Source organism: Cyprinodon tularosa, unplaced genomic scaffold (assembly GCF_016077235.1).
Source record: "Cyprinodon tularosa strain WSP-4 unplaced genomic scaffold, ASM1607723v1 ctg290, whole genome shotgun sequence".
NCBI lineage: Eukaryota > Metazoa > Chordata > Actinopteri > Cyprinodontiformes > Cyprinodontidae > Cyprinodon > Cyprinodon tularosa.
This window is the reverse complement of record NW_024038997.1, coordinates 844,062-869,118: the sequence shown is the minus strand read 5'-3', so window position 1 is coordinate 869,118 and position 25,057 is coordinate 844,062. Positions and strand designations below refer to the sequence as shown.

General features: G+C 37.2%; 2 protein-coding genes across 2 annotated transcripts in view; one reads left to right on the top strand and one right to left on the bottom strand.

Moving 5' to 3' along the window:
- The first annotated feature begins 2,286 nt into the window (after positions 1-2,286).
- LOC119787251 (zinc finger protein OZF-like) lies at positions 2,287-6,508 on the top strand. Its single transcript, XM_038291004.1, has 2 exons — positions 2,287-2,537; positions 4,988-6,508. The coding sequence occupies exons 1-2, from the start codon at positions 2,375-2,377 to the stop codon at positions 6,463-6,465; spliced, it is 1,641 nt and encodes a 546-aa protein (XP_038146932.1). The 5' UTR covers positions 2,287-2,374; the 3' UTR covers positions 6,466-6,508.
- Positions 6,509-10,185: 3,677 nt separating this feature from the next.
- The window catches only part of ranbp10 (RAN binding protein 10), a 43,289-nt gene continuing 28,417 nt past the window's right edge, over positions 10,186-25,057 (bottom strand). The window contains exons 4-15 of the mRNA XM_038290957.1: positions 23,797-23,964; positions 23,682-23,704; positions 19,806-19,990; positions 18,329-18,441; positions 18,140-18,248; positions 17,882-18,030; positions 17,592-17,796; positions 14,461-14,618; positions 14,226-14,374; positions 12,118-12,229; positions 10,904-11,045; positions 10,186-10,821 (exon numbers count right to left, since the gene is read on the bottom strand). Of these exons, the coding sequence (XP_038146885.1) occupies positions 10,915-11,045; positions 12,118-12,229; positions 14,226-14,374; positions 14,461-14,618; positions 17,592-17,796; positions 17,882-18,030; positions 18,140-18,248; positions 18,329-18,441; positions 19,806-19,990; positions 23,682-23,704; positions 23,797-23,964 (1,502 nt within the window). The 3' untranslated portion in view covers positions 10,186-10,821; positions 10,904-10,914. The remainder of the gene's footprint in view (positions 10,822-10,903; positions 11,046-12,117; positions 12,230-14,225; positions 14,375-14,460; positions 14,619-17,591; positions 17,797-17,881; positions 18,031-18,139; positions 18,249-18,328; positions 18,442-19,805; positions 19,991-23,681; positions 23,705-23,796; positions 23,965-25,057) is intronic.

Below are 25,057 nucleotides of genomic sequence, written 5' to 3'. Positions count from 1 at the left end.
TCACCATATCAGGGGCAGGATGACTACACAAAACAAGTCACCTTGGTGATATACTTATTACTGCATTCATAAGACTCGAAATAAGGCTTAGTTAAGCCTGAATAACTGGGAAATCTCGACTTAATCTCTATCTTGATTATGTTTAATTAGGCATCTCAGCTCGTATAGCACTTTTTTTAAGTTGTTTATTTCTAGAAATTCTAAACACATTCACAGGCTGACATATGCCAAGTTTTGTTTTAGATTTTTCTTTTACATTCTTTAAAATTTGGAAGCAAATGTGTCTCAGTTTTCTAATTCTGATTAATAGAAATACCTTTTCATTTTCAAAACAAGGCTGCATTTCTTTACCAATAAAGCAAATTAAAAACAAAATAATCCAAATTTTCATTTTATTATTCCAGACTGCTCATTTTGTAAATAATTAGAATTATAAAATGAAAAAAAATATATTTTATTTGTAGAAATGTCCTGGCAAAAACTGACCAAAATAGCAATAGATAACCCAAACTGCTTTTTCATTTTATTCTACAGAGCTGCTAATTTTGTTACTTAATCCAAATGATTAATAAAATAATATTTAATTTGTAAAAGATGTCCAAGAAAAATATCTGCTGGACTTTCTATATGAAAACATTTTAATTTATGAACTTATACATAAGAGGGGCCCTTTTATTTAATTATGGGAAGACATTGTCCCCTTTTACTACTATTGGACTGGATATTCTCATTTGCTTCAATATATATATTGTTTGGCTTTATTTACAACCCATCTGCTAAAAATATCATTTTAAATATTTTATTTAAATGGTACATCCAGAAATAATGTTATGCTGTTTGAAGATCCACCATTTTCATAAAAAAAATAGGTCAAACATTACATTAAAAGTTTAAAACATTACAGTTTTTTAAAATTGCTATGACACAGTTTTCACTACATTTATAACAGGTTTCCTAAACTCCTAACGCACCAACACACCTAAAACACACAATAGACGAAACGGTTAATTTCATGCTCAAATTCACACATTGTAAACTAAACTCCAAAAATAATTTAAAAAATCCAATAATACACTAACACAACACACCATGTCTAACAAAACACTGAAAACATGTTTCAAAATCAAATAATTAATCAAAACACTAACAAGTGTTTTATTCCAACAGGGACATTTAGTCAATTATAACACAATGACAAAAAAACACTATCATCAGCTGAAATTACAGAAACTGCATTATTTTAGATGTGTTAGGTGTGCCCTTATACAATAGACAGTAACTGTACAAGGACACACCTGTTTTTTGCACATGCATTTTGTTTCGTTTGCTGCAGAAAGTAGCTTTATAGAATGTACATTTTATGAAACAAAAGACAGAGACAGAATTGCTGCAGCGTTAAAGCATTGGTAAATTTGGCTGTAAAATTCTACTGTTTTGGTCTTGTTTGAGCTGGTGTGTAAAAAGAGTTCAAGCATTTTTAATTTGCGTTAATTGCATGCATTATGTGTTAAAGCAAGAAGAAATGTGTTAATAGTATAGATTACACATGCAGATGTACAGCTAACTGTGTTAAGAGTTTTGGAAGATTGTTAAAAGTATTGAAAAATCTGTCATGGCAATTGTAAAAAACTGTAAACTACTATAATTTGTTTGTAATCTCCCTTGCGCTAAGTATTATTCTTCTTTTATTGCATTGCACAAGAGGGCAATGCAAAAGTCAGAATTCTGAGATTTAAAGTCAGAATTCTGAGATTAAAGTCAGGATTCTAAGAATAAAGTCAGAATTCTAAGAAAAAAGTCAGAATTCTGAGATTTAAAGTCAGAACACTGAGATTAAAGTCAGAATTCCAAGATTTAAAGTCAGTATTCTGAGATTAAAGTCAGAATTCCGAGAAAAAAGTCAGAATTCTGAGATTAAAGTCAGAATTCTGAGATTACAGTCACAATTCTGAGAAAAAAGTCAGAATTCTGAGATTTAAAGTCAGAATTCCGAGAGAGAAAAATCAGAATTCTGAGATTAAAGTCAGAATTCTGAGATTAAAGTCAGGATTCTGAGATTTAAAGTAAAAATTGTGAGATTAAAGTCAGAATTCTGAGATTTAAAGTCAGAATTCCGAGAGAAAAAAATCTGAATTCTGAGATTAAAGTCAGAATTCTAACTTTTTTCTCTCATATTAAACTGAAATCAGTTCACTGTTTTTCAGTGGCCCTAATCCTCTTTCGTATGTGTCTCCTTAATAAAGTTTATTGGTTTTTTTTTTTTTTTTTTTCAAAAGAGGAGGAGTTTTTCCGCCCGCTTGGTTGAGGGTTACATTGCGTGGATAGAGGAGAAGTTAACCGTCTCTTCTTGTTACTCACAGAGCAAAAGGAAGAAATGAAATGTCTGTTCGGTTCCCCAGAAAAACAACCTGCCTACCAGCCAAATGCAGCGGTTGGAGAGAAATGGGAAACAACTGGCGAGAAAGATCGGGATTATAATCTGCGTCACTGCATCCCAGAGGCTGACTTCAACCCAAAAGTTCTGCTGCACAGATTAGGTTTGTTCAACTCCATGTTTCTTGAAGTTTAGAAAGTTTCTTATAGTTGTTAAAGAGGCGATCGAGTAAAAAATAGAGAAGAATAACTAATCTGCTGCAACCTTTATGTGTTTCCGTTGTTTTAATAGTTGTTTGGAAATTTTATAATGATGTTAGATCCACCCATCACATCCAAGTAGTAGCACTGCAGCCTGTGCCTATTTAGGAAATGTTTACTCGGTCAGGGTGTAGGCAGACCTCTTGATCGCGTGTTTTAATAAACGATTAGGAAAAAAAAAAAAAAAAAAGCAGACTCAGCCCCTCACCCCTCCTTTCTGTTTCTCGCAGTTCTGTTGCTTAGCAACCGTTACAGTTGACACGAAAACAGGAAAATAATAAAAACTATTTCTTTTACATTTTCTTTCTTATTTTTTATTTTAAAGTAAACAAAGGTTTCACTCCTGTGAATAAAGAGTGGAATAAAGGTGACAAATGTATTGATATAAACCTTAGTCAGTTAAATAACATGCTGTATGAAAGCAATTGAAGGCCTACTGCCTTATGTAGTCTTATTCGTGGCCTTATGCTCACTTGGCAACACAGAGAATGCAGCATGCTGGAAGTCACGTACGAATCTTGGAAAAAACAGGGTTCCTAGCAGCTGACAGGTCATAAGCTGAGATTCCAACAGGGCATCCAACCTCTGGCCTTGGCCATTACATGGTGAATTCCAGGAAGATTTCGACAGAGCATCCAGTCATGCACATACATCTACATAGTGCGATGTGAAGACTATAAAATTAACCTGAAATGGAATGAGAGTTGGGAAAAATCTGGGATTGTCTGGTGTAATGTGAAGCACCGTGTAATGTTGTACTGAGGACAGCATGGGACTTTGATCTGTCAAAATAAACACTTTCCATTCCATTCTGCAACACATTGAGCCTCCAACAGCTACTGTCATTTTGTACATCTCTGATGTTGCTGCCATTTTCAAATATCCATTACTGTAAAAATGTCCATAGCTGTATATTGGTTATTTATTCTCCAGGTGCACAGTTTTATATTGTTAAAACACTTTACAGTATTTTATTGTTTTTATTTTAACTCTTCCCTATTTCGTTATTCTTTATACATTTTTCTAAGGTCCAAATTTGTGTGACCATTTCAATAATCTTTCTGCTGCAGTAAATTTGCCCATTGTGGGACAATAAAGAGATTTTCTATTCTATTCTAAAAAAGGTGTAGAAAGATATAAGTAAATCTAAACAATGTATAAATATAAAATATATCTGCAAAATATCTTATATTTAACAACAAAAAATACTTAGTTAAGCAAATTGTACAATAAAGCAATAAAAAGTTAAAAATCCTATCAGATTTATAGTCCCCACACTGCAGATATATTAGAATCTGTCCTTAAATTCCAACCAAACCCATTTACACAGTAACAGATAAAAACCTGTAGACAAACCAAACATTACCTCCACATATCTGACTTAATAACCATTAAAACAACTATTTTTCATTCATTTCAGATGAAACTATTCAAGGAACTATTCACACTTGTTTTATTAAACTGAACTTCCAACATTCACCACTGTTAGGCGCCAAGTACCATTTCCTCTAATCACGGAGCTTGGTCTTGCAATGAATCCTGGGAAAACCAAGGATAGTCAGGATACATCCGACCCATCCTTCAAATCGGGCAAAAAGAAGGATGCATTTGTTGGCCGCATAACGACGAGGAGTCTTGGAATTTGACCAGACCTCGGAGCCACTGAAATGAAAGTTGGAATTCTGCAGAATTCAGAATTCTGAGAATAAGTTCAGAACTCTGAAATTAAAGTACAAATTCTGTGAGTAGTCATACTTACAGGTTAAGATGCCAGGCATGAAGCAGAAGAGATTTTATCTACTTAAACTTGAGAGAGAAAGAAAACCAATCCATTCCAGAGACTTTTTTAAATTATTATACAATAATTACTAATTATATTATAAAATTATCAAACTTTTTTTTCTTAAATGTGTTTACAGGCCATTCTGTCTGTTATGGATTGGATTTTAGACAATAAATAAGATGTTAAACAACAAAAAAATCTTTTCTCCAGTTTTCAGTCTTTTCGATTTTGTGCATTCGCTACTAATCACTACTAATCACTATGCCTATAAAAAATCCTGGTGAGAATCCAGCTACCAAATAAATGCTGAAACTAGCAGATTCCTGTCTGAAGGTTTCAAAGCTAAAATGTGACCAAGAAGGGCAGTTTAGACATCCCACAGCAGCGCAATGTTTACGGATATCGCAACAGAGGCGCCAAAGAGCATTTTTGCTTAAGGCACCCAGCTGATTTTATGTCAACGCCCCTATAAGAAATATTCAAACTAAAATGTGTTTATTAATTAATTAATTACTCAGTCCAAGACAATGTCAAAGTAATACATATCATGTGTTTCTCTGATTCTTTCAGATGTCAAGCAGATGCTGAAGGTTAAAGAAGAGGCCCCTGAGGAATACAGACCTTTTGCAGATCAGCTTGACCTGCAGCTCCACCGCATAAAGCAGGAACCGGAGGATGTCTACACCAGACTGGGAGGAGAGCAGCACAGTTTGAAGGAGGAGATTGATGCCATCACGTTTCCCGTTACTGCTCCTCCCATAAAGAGTTCAGATGATAACAAGTCTACTCTGTTTTTACAGCTTTATCAAGACCAAGTTAAAGGCAGAGAGCTTACAGGAAATAATGATCGAGGGGAAGAATCCATCAGCACACAAAGTCAAAGAGAGGGTCCTATTTCACCAGAGAATGAAAAGAACAGTGATGTGGAGCACTATGTCTCAGAGCAGAAACACTTTTCAGACTCTAGACTAAAGACTAAGGACATGCACAATGACTGGGAGGGAAACAGAGCACTGGATTTGGACAGAAACATTGCTGACAAGCCATGTAGCTCCTCTGAGTGTGCTGAACAATTTGTTCACTCTCAATGTCTTCAGGAAGACTTGACAGGAGTTGCATCTTCAAGCTGTCTGGATAACAAAAACTGCTCTACAACGAAAGAAAGCTGTAAAAACAATCAGAGAATCCACAGCCAACAGAAACCTTTCTGCTGTGATATATGTGGAAGGAGGTTTACTACTAAACAAAGTAGAAAAAAACATATGCACATCCACGCTGGACACAGACCTTTCTATTGTGAATTATGTGGACATAGCTTTTTTTTAAAGAAACAGTTAGATTTACACATGTTAGCCCACACAGGACAGAAACCTTTCCATTGCAAGCTATGTGGAAGGGGGTTTACTACTAAGGTATGTAGAAATAGGCATATGGATATCCACATTGAACATAAACCTTTCTCTTGTGATCATTGTGGCAAGAGATTTAGATTAGAGGCACATTTGAAATCACACATCAGAATCCACACAGAAGAGAAACCTTTCAGTTGTGATCTCTGTTCACACAAATCTAGAAATAAGTACAATTTACAAAAACACATGTTAATCCACAATAGCCTAAAACCTTTCTGGTGCTATCAATGTGGGCAGAGTTTTACCCAGAAGGTTGCGTTGAACACACACATGGGAAGCCACAGTGCAGAGAAACCATTTAGTTGTGGTGTGTGTGGACAGAGATTTACCAGGGTGGCACATTTAAACAGACACCTCCAAATCCACACGGGAGAGAAACCTTTCTCTTGTGATGTGTGTGGGTGGAAATTTAACCAGAAGGAACATTTAAAAAGACACATGCAAGTCCACACAGACAGAAAATTTTACAGTTGTGATGAGTGTGGAGAGAATTTTAAATGGAAGGGAGCTTTACACAAACACATGCAAATCCACAAAGAAAAATATTACTTTTGTGATGTGTGTGGGCGGAAATATAGATGGAAGGCCAATTTGAATAAACATATCGCAATCCACAAAAAAAAAAAAAAAACCTGAGTGAAAGTTGTGGATGATGATCTACCTTTAATATTGATTTCAACTGATGTGAAAATCTACATTGGAGGCAATTTAGCATAGCTGTGATTATCACTCTAATTGCACAGCTGTTGTTGGCTTGTAGGATTTTATCAGTGTTTTACTTCTTATTTTTGGTGGTTTTTGAGGCGTTTCTTACGGAAGAGGATTAGGGCCAATCTCAGAATTCTGACTTTAATCTCAGAATTCTGACTGAATTCTGACAATAAAAAAGTCAGAATTCTGAGAAAAAAGTCAGAATTCTGAGAAAAAAGTCAGAATTCTAAGATTAAAGTCAGAATTCTGAGAAAAAAGTCAGAATTCTGAGAAAAAAGTCAGAATTCTGACTTTAATCTCAGATCTGAAATGAAGCCTTAACAGGTTAGTTCTGCTGTTTAAGGGGAGCTCAGTACTGTAAAGCGGGACTCGCATGACTAATTCAGTGATGGATCCAACTATCTCAACTTATATAAGGGTTTGTAAAAAATCATTTACTATATCGCTAGCTTAGTGCTTAAGCCAGCTATTGGGTCGAATATTGTGCTTTGTTGCTTTAATTATTTTCATTAGAGACGAGAGGAAGATCCTTATAATTTAATTTAGTTTGTTAGTAAATAATTTATATTACGTGTTTCACTTGAATTAAAACAGCAAATAACAACAGGACACATTTCATATGCATATGGATGTATTTTAATAAAAATAATTCTGTCAAAATTAAACAGAATACAATATTTATTTTTAAACATGTTCCCAATACTTTTTTTTTTATTATCTTTTTTTTCCTTTTTTTTTTATTGTTTTAAAGTTTAAAAGTCATGCTAAGTAGATATTTTATTTCACAATTTTTTTTCTTACATTTTCTTTATATTTAGGTAAAACTCAAAAGTTCCCAAAAGAAATAATAAAATGAAGATAGAAGTAATTTGTGCAGAGCTCATCTGCATTTTCAGATCAGTTTCTCTGCGCAGGAGGTGGAGGTGTTAGGGGTCAGAGTTCAAACATGGAGGACAGGCAGGGGTACAACCGTGTTATACAGCTGGAGGCATGGAGCTCTGCACATCAGGGAGCTTCCAAGTACAGCAGAGGAGGGATGTGAAATGATCCTGGTGGAAAGCTCAACATCTCAGATTGACAAATGTAAAATTATTTTGGATCGCTGGGGTGATTTCAGAGACTGAGTTGCAGGTTTAACAACATCCAGTTATTTGTGGAATGGTGATTACAGAACAGAGTTAGGAAAGAAAATAGGAAACAAAACTGCTTCATTATTCTGGAAACAGAAGCACAGGATGCTTCTGACATATAGGTCAAAAAAGAGATGGTATTAAGGGAAAGGAATAAAAAAAAAACAGCTAAAATGGAGCTTTTTAAAGAACATGTATTATCTTTTATGTTCTAGAACTCATAAGGCTTTACTTAATTTGGATCTTTTGCAGTAAGGTTCTTTAATATTCCTTTCAGAATCACCTGTCCTGCACTGAACCTAATGGAGAGGAACCAGAGGAAAATCTTACACTGGATGAAAGCCTGCAGCACATCAGGCTTTGGTTTCTTAAAGAGTAAAAATTTCATACTGATGTAATCAGCTTGAATGTCACCGGGTTGTCAACGATGCAAACTGGGAGTGAGCTCCTCCTTTTCAGACGCCGAATTTCGCATCAACAGCCGCAAAACCGCCTGTATTTCTAATGAAGTCAGTTTACTAATCAATTCACTTCAAACAGCTTCCAGTCTACATCTAGACATCAAGTCTGTTGATGTATATTGCAAACATATTGTATTGAAAACACTTTGCATAAATAAAACAGATTTTTTTTTTTTTGCCTTCATAAAGAAATTACTTATACTTGGTGTTTGGTTTTTCTACACAAAGCAATATCATGTATGGAGTCTGAAAAAAATTGCTGAAAGTTAAGGATTAATTACCGCAAAGATGTTTTTTCTACTAAAGCATATAAAACAGGTAATAATTCCCAAAGGAGCCTTTTTTTTTAACTTCTTATCGGGGTTTCGGCACCTCAGACAACAGGACCAAATTTCTTCCTCTAGTCGTTCTTGGTGGTTCTAAAATAAGGAGACATGCTAGTGCACACTTTGCTGGGGTAAAAAAAACATAACCGTAAACAAACTTTATGATTGTCACCCAATAGTATGATTAAAAGTAAAATAAACTGCAACTACATATGAAATTTATATTTTTCCAAATTTAGATTGCTGTGACGTTGGTCTGTTTGAATTTAAACACTGACTACTAATAACTATCGGATAGAATCACACTTTCCACAAACTTATCAAATCTGCTCTAATTATCCAATTCATTCAAGCTGGGCAACAACCAGACGCTATGTGAGGTGGCAGCTGAAGGACCTAGTGACTTTAAAAGAGGAAGTATAGGATAAAACTGTTGGTTAACTTGTAGATGAGTGTCACCCAACGAGGAGAGGTAAAGTAGAAAAAAAACAAAGCTTATTGCACAGAAAATGAGCAGACCTCTGGAACAAAGGCTTTTCCAGCCCTCCAAGCCCAATGTGGAAATCAAAGTGAAAGAAAGGCTGTGGTTTAATCATCACAAAGTGCACCTTGAAATTACAGGCCTCCCTGTTTGTCACATGATTTCACCTCTTTATTTGAAATTCTAGCTGTGACTGCATGAGAACCCAGTAGGTCAGAGTGTGGAGGGGAAAAAAAGAAGCAGGCAGTAATGAAACTTGACTTTTCAACGGGCACACACTGTGCTTGTTAGCCTGCCTTTGATACTGATTTTCTTTATGCTGATAATAGAGCAGGGCTCGGCCCCGTGGGCAGGTGTCGTAGGTGCAGCCAGGGATCAGCTCCGCCACCTGCAACCACATCTCTGATTGGCTGATGCAGAGCTTGTTACACTAAAATTAAGCCTCCAACACCTCTCTGCTCTTGGTTAGCGTTATACCACAGCAGAGGACCTTCAATCACATTTTCTGAAGATGGCTGATGTTCTATTTCAGGAAAAACTGTTTTTTGGCCAATAACCTGCCAGCTATAGCCACTCTATTCCCTCAAAGTTACATTACATCTAATCAGAAACAAAACCAGGGTTTAATATCTTTGCCTCAAACTTGGAGGGATAATTTCACCCGTGTGGGCTGCAGCTAACGAGGAGCTCCACACAATAACAGGTGTTATTCATGCTTAGATTGCTTATGAAAGCCCTTCCATTCTTGGTTTATTGAGTCTCCTTATAAAGCCAAGTATCAGAAGCTTAGATGAAATCATATTGTTCATTTTTCGCTTTCAATGATTCTTTTTAATTACTCCTTTTTTTTTCTAAAGTGGAACAACAATACAACTAAACGACTGTATTTAGCTTTAAAAACAACACTTTGGGAAATTCCTCTGATCCAACTGGCTTAAAAATGTACACATAGCTAGAAAAAGGGTGGTGCTGATCTTCACAAAGCCAAGGCCTTTTGCTGTTAGTTTTCTTGTATCTATGATCCACTGTGGCCCCTCAACAACATCAACATCAAATTCAGTTGGATGGCACAGCCTGGATTGACCAATAGGAAGAAATGAAATCCAAAATATTCAGGAGGTGATCGAAGAAGGAGAATTTCATGTGGACAAATTGAGGTCCTGAAGAAGATCCCATTAAATGCCTTTTGGAAAAAGGATTCATGCTATTTTAGTTTGCTGACTTCCCTCAAATTTCTTTGACAATTCTTAAAAATAATGTGTTTACTTGTTTCTGTTTTTCTTTATAGCAGCAACATTTTTCTAATATTGTTGGCCACACTTAAACAAATATCTTTGCAGAGTACAAAATGGTTTTATCCTACTGGATAAATCCTTCCACTGTGGGAAAAGAAGAGTTTGAATCCATCATTAAAACCTTGAATTAATAATGACATTGAAGCCGAACGTTGATAGTCCTATGAAGAAAGCAACGGCTCTTCAAAGTTAAAGCTCCTCAAGTTTGTGCTAAATGCTATCCAGGATCTTATGGGTTTGTTTGGGGTTGATATGGGAAATGAAAACAACAGAACTGACTATAGGAATCAAAGGCCAACAAAAGAAAGAATAAAAAAGGGGGAAGATGATAAATTTTTCTGGGATAAGCACAAAAAACTGACAAAAAACAAAAACAAAAAAATGCTACAAAAAAAAAAAAAAAAAAGGCTAAATAAACTGAATAATAATAATAATTATCTTTAAATAGTGTCACACATTTATTAAATCTGATAATACTAAATTAAATAGGAAGCCTTCTTCCTTTCTCTGCTCCAATCAGATGCATGCTCGCCTCTTCGTCGCCTTGACAACAACCAGCTGGACATCTCAGTGCTGCTTAAGATTTACCTGAGGATAGACAGGTAAGACCGGAGCTCTTATCATGGATCTTGGTTTAATTTTTATTTATTTATTTTTGTATTCTGCTCACCTGATCGAGGGCTAGTGCAAAAAGTTGTCTATCCTGGCGAAGGAGCAGGAACCGGACCGAACCCGAGCCATGAGCTGAACGCACTCTGTGGCCTGTCCAAGCGCCAGCATCAACGGAGGCTGCTTGGGAAGGTTCTGGGACTCTGCAGCAGACAGACAGCATGCTTGAAGTTTTAATCAAAGCATCAACAAATGAAAATGTTATTATCCTGCTGGAAGTTCTGTTTTAGGTGAAGAAAACTCCTGCATGAGGAATCTGTTAGATGGGGCCCTAATCTAAATGAATTTCAGATATATATCCTGTTTTGTTTTTTTAGATCAGCATCTCCTTTCTTTTTCTACGCCCTCATTCAAATCAGAAACTGAGCTGAAACTAAGTTAAACAAAAAGATTAAATCTTTTTTTTTTATGATTTTTATTCTAAACACCAGTTAATTTAGGTTTAACTTTACTTGTACTTTATATTTTCATACTTGTAGTGAAAAGGGGTGGGAGAAGCAGAATTATAAGACATGAAAAATTATACAATGACAAACAATGAAAAATAAGAATAAAAGTAAATTAATACATGAATTAAAAAACTTAAAGACATTTAAAAAACTATTAAAGTAAAAACGTAGTGTAATTTTCATCAGGGTGTTTGTATCTAATTGATTAATTATTAATATTGATACTAATTATCCTTTAACATTAAGAATTGACTGTAGAATAATAGAAAGGAAATTAAATGAATGAAAGCCAATAAAAAAATATAAAATCATAATATATATTTTATTCATCGTTTTATTCATTTTAGATTTTAAGTAGACATTTCTATTTCAATAAAATGTTCTTTTTAACCTAAATTGACAGTATTTATTGCATTTCTGATCATTTTAACCCTGAAGTAGTACAGAACTATTTAGATAACTTTGCAGACAGGTTTAATCTAAAACTGCATTTGGAATAATAGGATACTACAAAATTAAAAGTTTAAATATACTTCAAAGTATCCGCTGTTTTTTTTTTTTTTTTTCATATTGCCAACAAAAAAGTATAATAAGTTTTATCCAAGGCCAGGTCTGTGTGAGCCTCCACAAAGCTTAGCGCCTCATCATGAAATAAAGACATTTGGTCTTTGCTGTCGACCACAGGGACAAAACGAGCCATTTTCCTGGTAGCAGTGGAGAGAAAACACTCAAACAAAGTCAAAGTGTGTTTGTTTTTAATGTTTACCCAGAATGGCGCTGTTGAGAGCGGAGCAGAGTGATTCTCTCTGTGTGGGGTCCAACTGCTGGCCCACTGGGCAGTTCCAGGGGTCTGAGTACGCCAGCAGGCTAAATGCATCCTAAATATACACAGACAACCAGAAAGAGTTTTTAGTTCATATGACAGCACATGCTGCAGCTGCTGTATCCGCCTGCAGGGGATAAACAGGAGGCATCAAGGATCTGGTCTGTTACATTTCCCCATTAAATTATTATATTTGGCCTTTTTTCCACTGATTGTTCCTTCAAGGAGTCCTGCAGCCAATCAGCTCTCATAACAACTCTGTTAATGTGCCACTCCCATCCACTGTAGCTTACAACTCACTTTACAGATTTCAAACCTGGAAACTAAAGGGGGAAAAATCATCTCTGCTGTTCCAACTTAACAACTCTCATCGAAATCCTGACCAAGAAAAAAAATTTGCCCAGTGTCAAGAACAAGCAACAAGAACCGCTAAGACATGTCTGTCAGAACAAAATTATGTCATTTGTTCTTGCAAGTGTGCAAGCAAAACAAAATTGTCATATTTCTTGGAGTACGCAGCAGTCTTTAGTCTGGGTGTGGTTCTGCTGGAGGTTTCTTCCTGTAAAAGAGGATTTTTCCTTTTTCCTGTTTCTTCATGCATGCCTGATATGACAGATTGCTGCAAAGTCAAAGACACAATAAATTCTAATACAAGGATTTTATTATCATTTCATCCATCAAAAATTAAAAGAAGAGCCTCAGTTAATATTGCAGGATGTAAAAAATGGATTGCAAAAACCATGTCTTTGCTTAAAATTAACATCCTGACAGCTCCTGAGAGCTGTATCTGCCCCCTAGTGGTGAATATCTGTCATAACACTATAATGACCCACATAATTCAGCACATTATGCAGCTAGGGTTAGGTTTTTATTCAGAACTTCACTATATGATAAATTTTCACACTGATTGTTTGACAGCCGATGGTATCATTTTAACATTTCTACATAGAACCTTTGACTGATGCCCCAACACTTGTCCAGAAAGCCTTGAAATACATTTGTTTTCATTATTCCCATAGCAACAGTATGATTTCAAAGCTAATTAAAAACAATTACCTAACTTGGGATGTTTTCCCCAGTGAATAAATTAATGATTTTAACCTTAAATTTGGAATCAGATCAACCTAAAATAATTTAACCTAAAATAATTCATAAAATAAAACTTTATTTTTTTCACTTTGGTAACTGGGGCAACACACCTTTTACCCACACTGGCTGTGTCTGAACGTCAGCCCTAATTCTTAAATCACTACATAGAGCAGGGACTACATAGTGGATTTTATAGCAAACTCATTTAACTGACCGTTCAGAAAGAGGCTAACTACTAAAAAAGACATAACATGATCCTTTGCGAGGAGAGATCTTGCAAAGCATTCTGGGATATATTTGCTCATCTAGTGACCATCTATGCAAAGTACTTTTCAAGGTGGATTGTGGGAAATTTTAAGCCCAGCACTTTTTCATCCACATTCATATACTAGTATATAGTCCTACATATAGGGGTTAGGACAGATGTTCAGAAACAGCCACAATCATTTTTATCTTGTGGAAACAATAAGTCGTAAGTATTTCTTTTTCTATTTTTGTGCTCTTGTATGTATTTTTCCCATTTTTATTTTGTTGTTGTATATTCTTATATTGTTCTTTGTATTTATTTTTGTCCTGGTTCAGTAATATTCTGTAACTAAAGGTAAAGTTAGATTTTTTGTGAATTTTTCAGAGTGAACTTGTGCTCCTACAGGTAAAGATCAATTTATTAGGAGCTTTTTATGCCACCTCATCAGGGGCACCTAAAGAGTGAGATCTGCCTCATCTTTCTAATCTGGAACAGGAACTGTTCCCCCCAATATCTTAAATAAATATAAAGGCTGAGTAACTAAAGATTGGATACCTGAACCATGTTAGATCAGATTTGTAATACTGCGTTAATTTCTTGATCATTTCTTTTTTTTTTTCTGAAGTTCAGGTAAGAGAGTTTGGATTTCAGCCGATACTAGAAATCTTTAAAGTTTTCCTCCTTTCTTCGGCAGACCCTCTGATAATTTGTGTACCTGTAACATCTTCTTGTGCGTGGTGTTAGTGCCATAGTCGCGACACAGTTGTTCGCTGAGCGCCTGCAGCTCCCGCCCAAACTGGATCATCCTCTCTGTGGCTGCCTGGTTCCCTCCACAGAACTGTTTGCCATTACTGCGGCTCCCATCTGCAGGAAATTCAAACCCTGCATTAGGATGTGCAGCTACACACAACATGCAAAAGACACACATCAGCCCATAAAGCGAGTCAGACCAGAGTGTTTTTGTGCTCCAGTGACACCGTTGCAGATGCTGTTATCATCGGGCTGAAGGATCTCTTCATGTCTGTACGTGCCATTCATGATCCGGGCCGACGAGCTTTCGACGACACCATTGGTGTAATGCTCCGCTTCGATCTCCATCTCACTGTCACTGGTAAGAACACAAACGCGTCAGACTCAGTTTTTTACTTTTGTTATATATTCAGCAGATATCATATGACACCTGGGATAACTTTCAGAAAACGAAAGATGCTTGGCTGGAGTAACATTTTTCTGTCCACAGATCTGGACCAGATCTGCTTGAGTCATGTTTAACAGGTTAAAGCTCTTACAATTGTTTTACCAAATATGTGGGTAAAATATACAAAATATAACACTATAAGTTATGCAATTATTATGAAGCATTACATAATAATAACATTAATAACTAAATGATGGTTCTTATTCCACAGGACAGGGGCAACCAAAGGTGCTTTCTGACTGAAAAACTATGGAACATGAATCATAGATGATAACAAGTAGCAAAGGAAATCATGGATCTTGTTAAGCTCACAGGAAGAAATAAGTGGGTTCTGATGGAAAAAGGATGTTTCTACAACAGGCGTCATAAGTGGACCACAAAGAGATGGAGGAAGTCAAATTGCTCTGTTGCTTTCTGTCCGTTTTCAATAATGTTGATGGTTGAGTCCATGGTGGATATAGGAAAATTCAGTGAGATGCTTTGGGCAATGATGTGGTATATTAGTATTCCTCATATGCTTATGTTTACAGTGCCCTGCAAAACTATTCAAATCAATATTTTTCCCCATATTTTCAAAATTCATACTCCTTCTTTAGTCAGTGTTTAGGTAGAACCACGAAGCTGGTTAGTTGTCCATTTATGGAAACAGAAGGAGCTGAGAGCATGATGGTTAAGGTGAATGGTCTGTATTTGTAGCGTGTTTTAACAAATGCTTTACACTATATACACCAATTCATTTGCACATTCCAACCATGATGATGGCCAAATACAGTGTAGGCAAAGCTGTCCATGGCTGACAGACTGAAGAGAGGCTCCGCTGGGCGAGGTCATGGTACGTTCACACCGCATGTGCCTCAAGCAGCAGAAGCAGCTGGTATACATGCAAAGTCTATTGTTGACGCGCATCAAGGCGTATCAAAAGCTCCTGCATCGCTTCTCGAGCCGCAGGAACAGCGCATCTTGATGCATCTAAGCAGCTAAGGCGCACGACACGCTTCACAATCAGCAGATACTGAATTTTTGCTGCTCGTCGTGCCACATCAACCAATCAGAGCAGCTGATCCAGGAGCTGGCAGCGAGACAGACAGAGTGCTGCTGATGCAGATCGCAATGATCACTGAAACAGTTTATTAAATTAACTTAAAATGTCAAAACCTGCCAGCAAAATATGTTCACTTTTATTATTCTGGTGCTTGCAGTTTGTACCAAATACCTGAAAAATGCTAACATCTTCCTTCAGCCACCACAAGCAGTAGGGGAAATCCCTCAATCCCCCAAGCTAACCAGACCTGAGGCAGCTGATGCTGGGGATTCCCAGTGACAGCGCACCACTGCTATGTGGGGTCTTTGTGGCTCCGGCAGAGAAATAATATTTTAAGGCAGGTTCATAATCTTGATGAACTGACTATGCAGACGGATTTTCTCGCATAAAAATATATTAAAACGACTTTTTACACACTTATCACAGCAAATATAGCAAAGCCACTCTGCCATTGAACACAGGGGCAGCAGACGCATCAGACAAATCTGGACACACTTTACTGAAGCGCTTCAAGAGCACCAAAGATGCTTTTGAGGCGCATCTGACCTTATTGTGTACAAGCATCAAAAATGAAGCAGCAGGTGTTTTTGCTGCTCAAATCGCGTGTGGTCTGAATGTAGCATAACCACCAACAGCAGGGGACACAACTGAGACAGACAGAGACATTAACCCTTACCTCTGTCAACCCATCAAAGAAGACCTGTTAGAGGCTAAAAGAGACTTGAGACTAGGACAGTTTCTCCCCTATTTACCCAATTTTCATCAGCCCTGAAAACTGCACTGAGCAAACCTAAGTTAAACAGAAGAACCAATATTTAATCCACTCATTGATCTGGTCTGTTTGAAAACTACATTACTGAATGACAGGTCTTTTTTTTCTGAGGAAATAAAAAGGCAGCATAAAATGAACTAGCTGACACCATGCTGTGTGGATGTTCTCTTTCTAATAGGGCCAGTAAAGTAGGAAACAGTTAAAAAGATAATGACTGAACCCTAAAAGATAAACAGATGGAGAGAAGTTTTATCTGCTGGCAAAACAATGAGACGAAACATGAAGCCAGAGATGCACAATGATTTAGATCAAAGCCTTATCCTGTGATGGATCCACTCAGAACCAAGACATTAACTTAGCTAAGGAAAGACTTGACATTTGATGTTCAGGGATGCTCTTTGTAAAACCTGACATAGGTTGAGCTATTTTGCGAATTCTCTAACAAGGCACTATCCGTCCATCCACCTGTCAATCAACCCGTCCATCTATCCTTCCCTCCCTCCACCCATCCATTCTCCCACCCTCCATCCATGTGGTGTGTTCTGGTCTCCCCCTGCAGCAGTCATTGGGTCTGGTGTGGTACGTCTGACTGGTCAGTAATTCATCACAGAACAAACAGACATGCATGTCACAGAAGCCAGACTCCATATAGAAAGCCTGGATCACCCCCATGACCTTCCTAACCAAAGGCAACACTGCCACCTGATCAAATATCTGTAGGAGGTTCTGAACTTGATGGCTAACGGATGCTTAAAAGTCTGCTGAATAAAACTTTGTGATGAAGACGGCTCCAGTCCTACACAGGCCCAGTGGGTCCACGTCTGTTTGTAGCTAAAAGTGAGAAGTCATGTGACTCTTCATTGACTTCCATTTCATCTTTTAATGTTATTTAGTTATTTTTTATTTTTAACAAATAGACTAAAGAAAAAGCAGCATGAACACTTTTAGGTTTGTTCTGTTGTTTTCCCTGGAACAATCAATATCTGCTGCAGAACATGGAGCTGCAGTAAAATGTAACTAAATGTTTGCTAAGCGGGGTCCGCCCTGCACCCAGGGGGGCAATGGTTACCTGGTTTCCTGGGTGCTATTGGCGCTGTGCGGCTGACTCCTGGTGGAGTCCGAAGAGTTGGACTCAGAGTAGTTTATGGAGGAAGGGGAGGAGGAGGTAGAGGAGGAGTTAGAGGAGGAGGCGCTGGGGTATTTAATGCTGCTGCTGTGAATCTTTGCCTTGTTGGGCGTGGCGACACCGTTACTGCAGGTGGGGCTGTCTGCTCCTGTTTGGGGCAGAAACACACACCTCATTGTCTTAGCACCCTGTGTGTAGGTTGTTTGTGTGTGTGTGTTGTTTTTTCTGTGTACCAGTACTGTGGATGTGCGTGCTGCTTGCTGGGTGCCGCGGGCTAAGGCTGGGGGAACCGGGGTAACTGTCCTGGGACTTTGGGGAGCGGACCGTCAGGCAGCAAACCTCGCTGTCTGTGCCGTTCACCATCTCCACAAACTGCCGACATCTAGAAGGCAGCGTAAACGGGGGTTACCAGGTCAGACTCGGACGTTACCCCCCCAGGCTGAAAGCACTCTCCTTCCTGTCAGATTAAACAAATTAAAATACTGACTTACTTCAACATGAAGAGCAGGTTGGGGTTGCGTTCCAACAGACCCGGATAGAGCTGCTGAGTGGCTTCGATGGCTTCCCCGACCCGCCCTGCCAGAACCAGCTTCTGTATTCCTGCTCCACAAAACAGAGTTAATGTTCACACAGCTGGAGGTCAGAACTGTGAGAAACAAAGAGCTGGATGTTTTACTCACTTTGTCTGTTCTTTATAGACAACTGGTCCTCTTGTATTGTGGTCTCTGTGGCTCTGGCGAACGCTGTTGCAGTTGCACAATATCCATGATGCACCAAGTAGCTGGACACCATACTAAGTCCAACACAAAGAGGCATAACATTTTGGACACGTTGTGGATCATCAAGACAAGACGCGATTAAAAGTAAAAGATATAGGTGAAAATTTTAATTGTCTTAAAGGTTTTAACTTGATCAAAATGTTGGAGCACTATAGTCCAAATGTTTAGTATCTGTTCTTTTTATAATGTAAAAAACCTTTAAATAAAAATGCAACAAATCTTTATTCAAATCTTTTGCAAACTAATCTCTTAACCTGTCTGCAAATAGATCTTTATTTACAGGAGGTGTGATTGTTTTAAAAAAGCCAGAGTTTATGATCTTTTAAAGTCCTCCTTATTAAATGTCCTCTGAGTACATCGGAATAACTTCTGACCATTGTTCTTGGTTTTGGTCACTTGTCTCAAATTTTCAGTGTCATTTTTGATCATTTTGGTCCATACTGCAACAGAATTTGCTGTTTTTCAAACTGTTATTTCTGGTATTTTTATAAATTCAACTGAAATAGAAAAAACAAACAAAAGACATCAATAGTTAGAACCAAAAGTTATTCTTGAGAGATGTATGCATCCAAAAAATAAAAAGCCATTGCTCACAAATTAATTTCAAACTCGATTGTTCAGAAGGGACAAAGAAGCTGTTTGTTCACAACAAGAAGTTTTAGAGGTGTCAAGCTTTTATACCCAAGTGGAGTGAACCAACTCTTAAGCTGCTGTAGCCATTTACTAGCCAGGGATATGTGTACATTGCACAAACTAAATAAATTAAATGAAAATGTAGGATTACCTCTAAACTCTCCTTCTTTACATGAACTTAATATCTGGATGGTTGAAACTGGGATATAGCCAGGAGTTTAACAGGACAATGATCTCAGGCATACATCCAAACTGGTTGTGGTATGTAGGAAGAAGGCTAAACTTGTGTTTCTATTGTTTCAACCACAGGAAAAAAAATATTTTAATAAACTCTACTCTCATAAGTCAAATTTTCAGCCAGAAAAATGCCTGAAGCTTGGAGACGGTTAAAAATAAAACAGAGGGCCAGTCCCTTATGTGACCTTATGTGAAGAAAAAAAACATCTCTTCTTGTATATTAATTCCAACCTGAAGGAAAGTGTACTAAATAAATCATTAAAATACTCAAATTGATTTTATAATTTTCACATCCAAAATTCACCAACTTCTCAGCTTATTTCTGATTTTCCCCTTTAAAAGAATCTAATGGCAGCAGCATAACATAGCAGCAGAGATGTAAATGAGATTTACATTTCTGTGAACACCTAATGGCTGCTCCAATAAAAAAAAAGAATGACTTTAATTCGTATGACATTTATATGAGTTTTAATGGGGATGTACTGTGGGGGATGTAAGTAGATCTTACTTCTGCAGGACGGCCTGCCACTCCCCCAGCCTCTCGCCGATGGGGAAGCTGGAAATCATTCCGTGGATCTTCGCCCTCCACTCGCTCATGTAGTCCTCGATGTCAAAGACAAATGGCTGCTGGCCGAAGTTTGCATCTACAATCTCTCCTGGCGTCTGAAGCCCCACGGTGGGATACAGGTTAGGCTGGAAGAGTTTCATATAGTAGTGGGTGAGAAGGATCCAAACTCAATCAGGACGTTGAGTATTTGTCTAAATTTAGAAACCGTTTTTTTCTGCTACCAACTTCAGGAACTGATATAAAACAAGTAATTTAACCCAAACTGTATTTTTTTTTTTTTTTTTCGTGTAGCACCATATCACCAAAACAAAGTCCTCATTCAAAAGGCTACTTCTCAGTGAACGTTTTTCTGGCTGTAATTCTTCCTGCTACTTCTTACAACCACAAGGCAATAGCAACAAGTATCATATCAGCACTAAAATAGATCCTAACATTGTTGAAAAATTTAGCAATGTAATATATGGGAGGTTTCTCCACCTCTATCATCAGTTTTAGCTCTACTGATAAGGAGGAAACAAAAGCTGTATTTTCAATCAGTGGAAGTGGTGCTGCAGCTTCTGTAAAGGTTATTTTACTGTAAATATAGCTCTGGTCTATTAAATGTTTGCTGGTATAAAAACGTGTGCTAACTTATTAGCACACGCAAAGGTGATTTAATAAACGGATGCGCACATGATTTGTGTCTCTAAAACGAGCAGAACCGCAGGAGCAGAACATTTTAAACAGTTGCCTTAATAATTTAGAAAAACATATGCTGATCATCAGAACATGCAAAGTACTTGGAGGAGGATATGGAAATGCTTTTACTTATCACCTAAAAAGTAATTTATTAAACTTGAAACAGAATGGCAGTGCACTTTCATCACAAAATAAAATGCCAGGGCTTTTTTAGAAAACCAACCTTTGCACAATTCGGAGGCGTGTGTACCTCCTTCTGGATAGTAGCTTATTCACGCAGGAGTTGAATAGGTCACTTTGGCTTAAGAACTATAGATTATTCATTTTCTCGATTACATGTTTTTCATTACAGCCAGCACAGCAGCAGGATTGCTGCACTTGCACCATTAACTAGCGTATATGTCTAACTGCCCAACATTAAGAATATTGTAGGACTGCTAACAGCAAGGATCAGTAAATCATCACACCCTCCCAACAGAGTGTTTATACATGCTCAAAATAGGTGACAACATTAATCTACTTTTTCTTTTACCTATTTTTTTGCCTCCTACTTGTTGGGCCCTGGACTGTTTTGAGCTAATGATGTATTAAAGCAACACTGTGTAACATTTAGCCACTAGGGGCACTAGACTTGCCTCCGGTTTTAGCTTGCCTGAACAAAAGACTAATATTGATCTGTTACAATGCTGAACATTCAAAGTCAAGGAGATACTTGTAAAGACAAGGCCACATTCATACATCTTGATTACATCCTACACCAGAGAACCGAAAATATATCTATATAAAATATATCTATATAAGGTTATTGTCATAATGTCTTTCTATTTTTTGGAAATTACCTACTTTTTAGTGTTAGCCCTAATTTTGTAAGGGAGCTTAAACTGCAATAAAGCGGCACTCTTGATCACATGACTCTTTAAGTGACGGCTCTCACCCTCTCATGTGAGTTTTTGAGAAGGGCAGCCAGCACAGAGCATTGATACGTGCCAAATGATGTATCTTTGCCTGAAAAACCATTTAATATATCTCAAGTTAAGCTAATAATTGGGTTAAAAGTTACTTTAAATTTTATCTTAAACTAAAGGAAAGAAAGAATTTCAAACTTGATTTTTTTTTTTCCCCTAATAAAGACAGAAATCTAAATTCAATGACAGCTGACATCATACCAGTCTCTTTCTTAGCTCAATTTTGGGCTGGAGTTTCTTTCCTGCACAAGAAAAAGATACATAAACCAAAGGAGCCCCGTTTTATACACAATTAAGCAAAAGAAACTAGAGCTCTGAGTCTCGAAACTGGTTTTTCAAACTCTGGGATAATTAGTACAAACCCATGAGTGAGAGCATGAGTCATCTGGGTCATTTAAAAAAGTTTTTAAAGAAGCATTTTCCATGAAGGGTCAGCGTGTCGTGGTTGGACTATATTCTGTGGTTTTGGAGATTCTTTAAAAAACAACTCATAATGACCATCATTTATTTCCATAGACACTTTAAATACCTTTTAAAGAAATCCTTATATTTCTGTTTGACTGTTAGAGTCTGGATCTAAAAAGTCATTGAAAAAAAGGCTTTTAACCTGGCTGCAGAGTTGCACTGCTGTCATTGCAAAGCTTTATAAATGTATCAATACACAAATTAAGCAAAACTTTTATCTAACTCCCATCTGAGGTTCTTAAAAGGTCAAAGCTAAAAATCAAGGCAAGGATTTTTATTAAAATATTAAAAAAAACTAGGGATGTACCGATCCAAAACATATTTATTTATGATTCAGTACAAATGTAGCAGCTAGGGGTGAAAATAATAATCTTTAGGTATCGTTGCATCGATCCAACAGCCAATGATCCAATATATCGACACCTCCGAAAGAGTATCGATTCATGTTTTTTTTTCCCCACTGGTCTATTTTTATCCATTTGCTCCTGGGCGTAATTCTGACTCCCGTGCTGAGGTGGTGCTAAACCTATTTTTCCCTCCTACCTTGCTTCGTTTTAGCCACTACCCTCTTTTCACTTGCAGTATTTTTTGATTCATGGGCTTTCAGAATCTTAAACACAGAGGCATTATTATTTTTCGGTGAATGAGGTTTTCATAGGCCTAGGTGGAGTACAACTTTGCTACTTCTGTTATTTGCTGTTGTTTCTTAAATAAAACGCCTTTACAGCTTTCACTGGTTTATTTCAAATTTGAAACATTGTCTGGCTTGAAAGGTAAAAAAAAGAAAATTAACCAATTATTCGAATCGAATCATATCGTGGTGTATTCTTTAGTATCGAAAATAATCGAGTCATTGGGTTAGGAATTTGATACTGAATCTAATTGCCATGATGAGTGTGATTTATACCCCTAGTAGCAGCTTTGAGTGCTGACCAATGCTGTTATAGACCGAATACACCATATCAGCATGGATCATGCATTGTTTTATAACTTAATTTCTAGTGTGGACTGTTAGAAAAGGCTTGATTAAGTGATGATACTCATACAGAAATCACTAATTATCAACAATAGGCATGAGAACAACTGACCTGTGCATTATAAACTAACGGGTTCAATAAACTTTAAACAAAAGAAAAGAGTTTCCCTCACCTTCCTTCTATCGAAGATTTTACATGCAGGCCAATAAATTCTGGTTTATGTCTTTTGGCTTATATCAGACAGTTTTATGATATTAATATCAGATTGAGACATCCCTATGATAAACATATATAATTCTGTAATAATATATCTTACTTTAAAAAAAAATCTCTTAGACCAGCAATACTAAACGTTATCTTTGAATCACACTGATCAATAGTTCTAAGCTGTCTTTAACTGACAGGATATAAATGGATATAAAGACGCTCTTTGCATTTTCTATCAGCAGATTCCATTTTACAGAGAAAGCTGTTGGCCTACAACCATAACCTCACCATAATTTACATGTAGGGGATATCTTGAGAGATCAAGTAAGATTTAATCAAAGACTACAAATAAAGAAGGGTGAGCCAAGCTCTTTAAATTTTTGAGAAAAAAAATTCAAAAATTGAGAATGAAAGTCTCCAACAGTGCTATTAGGTTGACGTTTTTATCTGGGATTTTAAAATGTTATTAATGTTGGAAGTGGGATTACTACAGTAAATTAAGTTGAATGTTTCTTAATACTTACAGGAAGGTCCGTGAAGGCAACACCTGCAGGAATTAAGCAGATAGAAGGTAAAAGTTTGTAATTCTTTCATTAAAGCAAACTGCAATGGAGCCAATAAAGCAAACTGGGGGACAACCTAAACTGATGCCATTTTTGGTGTAAAAGCAGGTGTTGTTGATGAGGTTGACACAGCAGCCAATCACATCACCCGTGGTGAACGTCGGCCCATACGGTTGGCCCGTCCCAGAGGAGCAGAAAGAGTGGCCATCATCTCCATGGTAACCATATGAGTGCTTGTCCCATCCTTAAAGAAGATAAAGATGGAGGTCAGATTTTGTACCTTGGGCCTGTGAAAAAGCTGCTTTTCAATAAACAACAGTGCTGGCTTCTACTGAGCATTGTTTCCTATGTATCTCTATATATTAGTGGTGGTAGCCTTCTGCTAAAAGGAGGGCTGGGAGTGCTACAAGTTCTCTTGTACAAATCCCACAGCGGCAGCCCACTGTTTCAAAAGGGATGAGTTAAAATTAAAGAAAAGAATATAGTAAAAAATAAAATAAAATACAATGATAAATAAAGATGATTCCAAAAACTGAAATAACTAGTAATAGCAGGGTATAAATCTGAACGGGAAATAAACTGCAGAAGGGGAGGGGGTTGGAAGTGGTTACTCATCGACTCAGATTTTCCTCATCTGACTGCTGCTGCTGCTGCAGGGCAACTTATGAAAATTCACACAAACACAGACACTCTCTGCGTGCGCCAGCGGCCTGCAGTGCCCTGGACATCCAGCAGGAGGACTTTGTCTAAGAAAAGAAACTGGTGAGTCACTGCTGACAGGAACAACAGCTCAGGAGGCAGAACCAAAGCCAGAACCCAAAAAGGAGTATGTCATTGTGTCCTGACAGTATTTCTTCCTACTGTTGTTTACATGCAAATGTTGGCAGTTTAGAGGCTTTTTAACTCATGTTCTTTTCTGTCCAGCTTCATTGATACAATGTTGACAAACTGTTGATAATTACAAATACAATATATGTAATACACAAGATTTCAGATGGATTCCAGCCTCATTATCAAAATGGCCTCAGCTGCAAGATACTACTGCTGAGAAAATCCAAGCTGGCTTCAGGATCTCTGCTTTGGATCCAGCAAGAACCGACAGGACTATAGTTGCCACCAGTGCAGAGCTTGGCCTGTCTGCAGCTGCTGGGTATAAGCTCACCTGCAGTAGACATCTGGACAACAAAGATCTCTTTCATTATTATCAATTTTTTGGAAATCTGGTGTAACTCAATAAATATTTGAAATGAATCTAATGTTCACAAATAGAACATATAAGGACATGCTTAAACATGCAAAAAACATTTTTTTTTGTGCAAAAATCTGCTGCAGATTAA

Bases quoted from the DNA above. Each gene is read 5' to 3' on its own strand.
- LOC119787251 (XM_038291004.1), top strand. From the start codon at position 2,375: ATGAAATGTCTGTTCGGTTCCCCAGAAAAACAACCTGCCTACCAGCCA. The intron at 2,538-4,987 runs GTTTGTTCAACT...TGATTCTTTCAG, and splicing joins AGTTCTGCTGCACAGATTAG to ATGTCAAGCAGATGCTGAAG.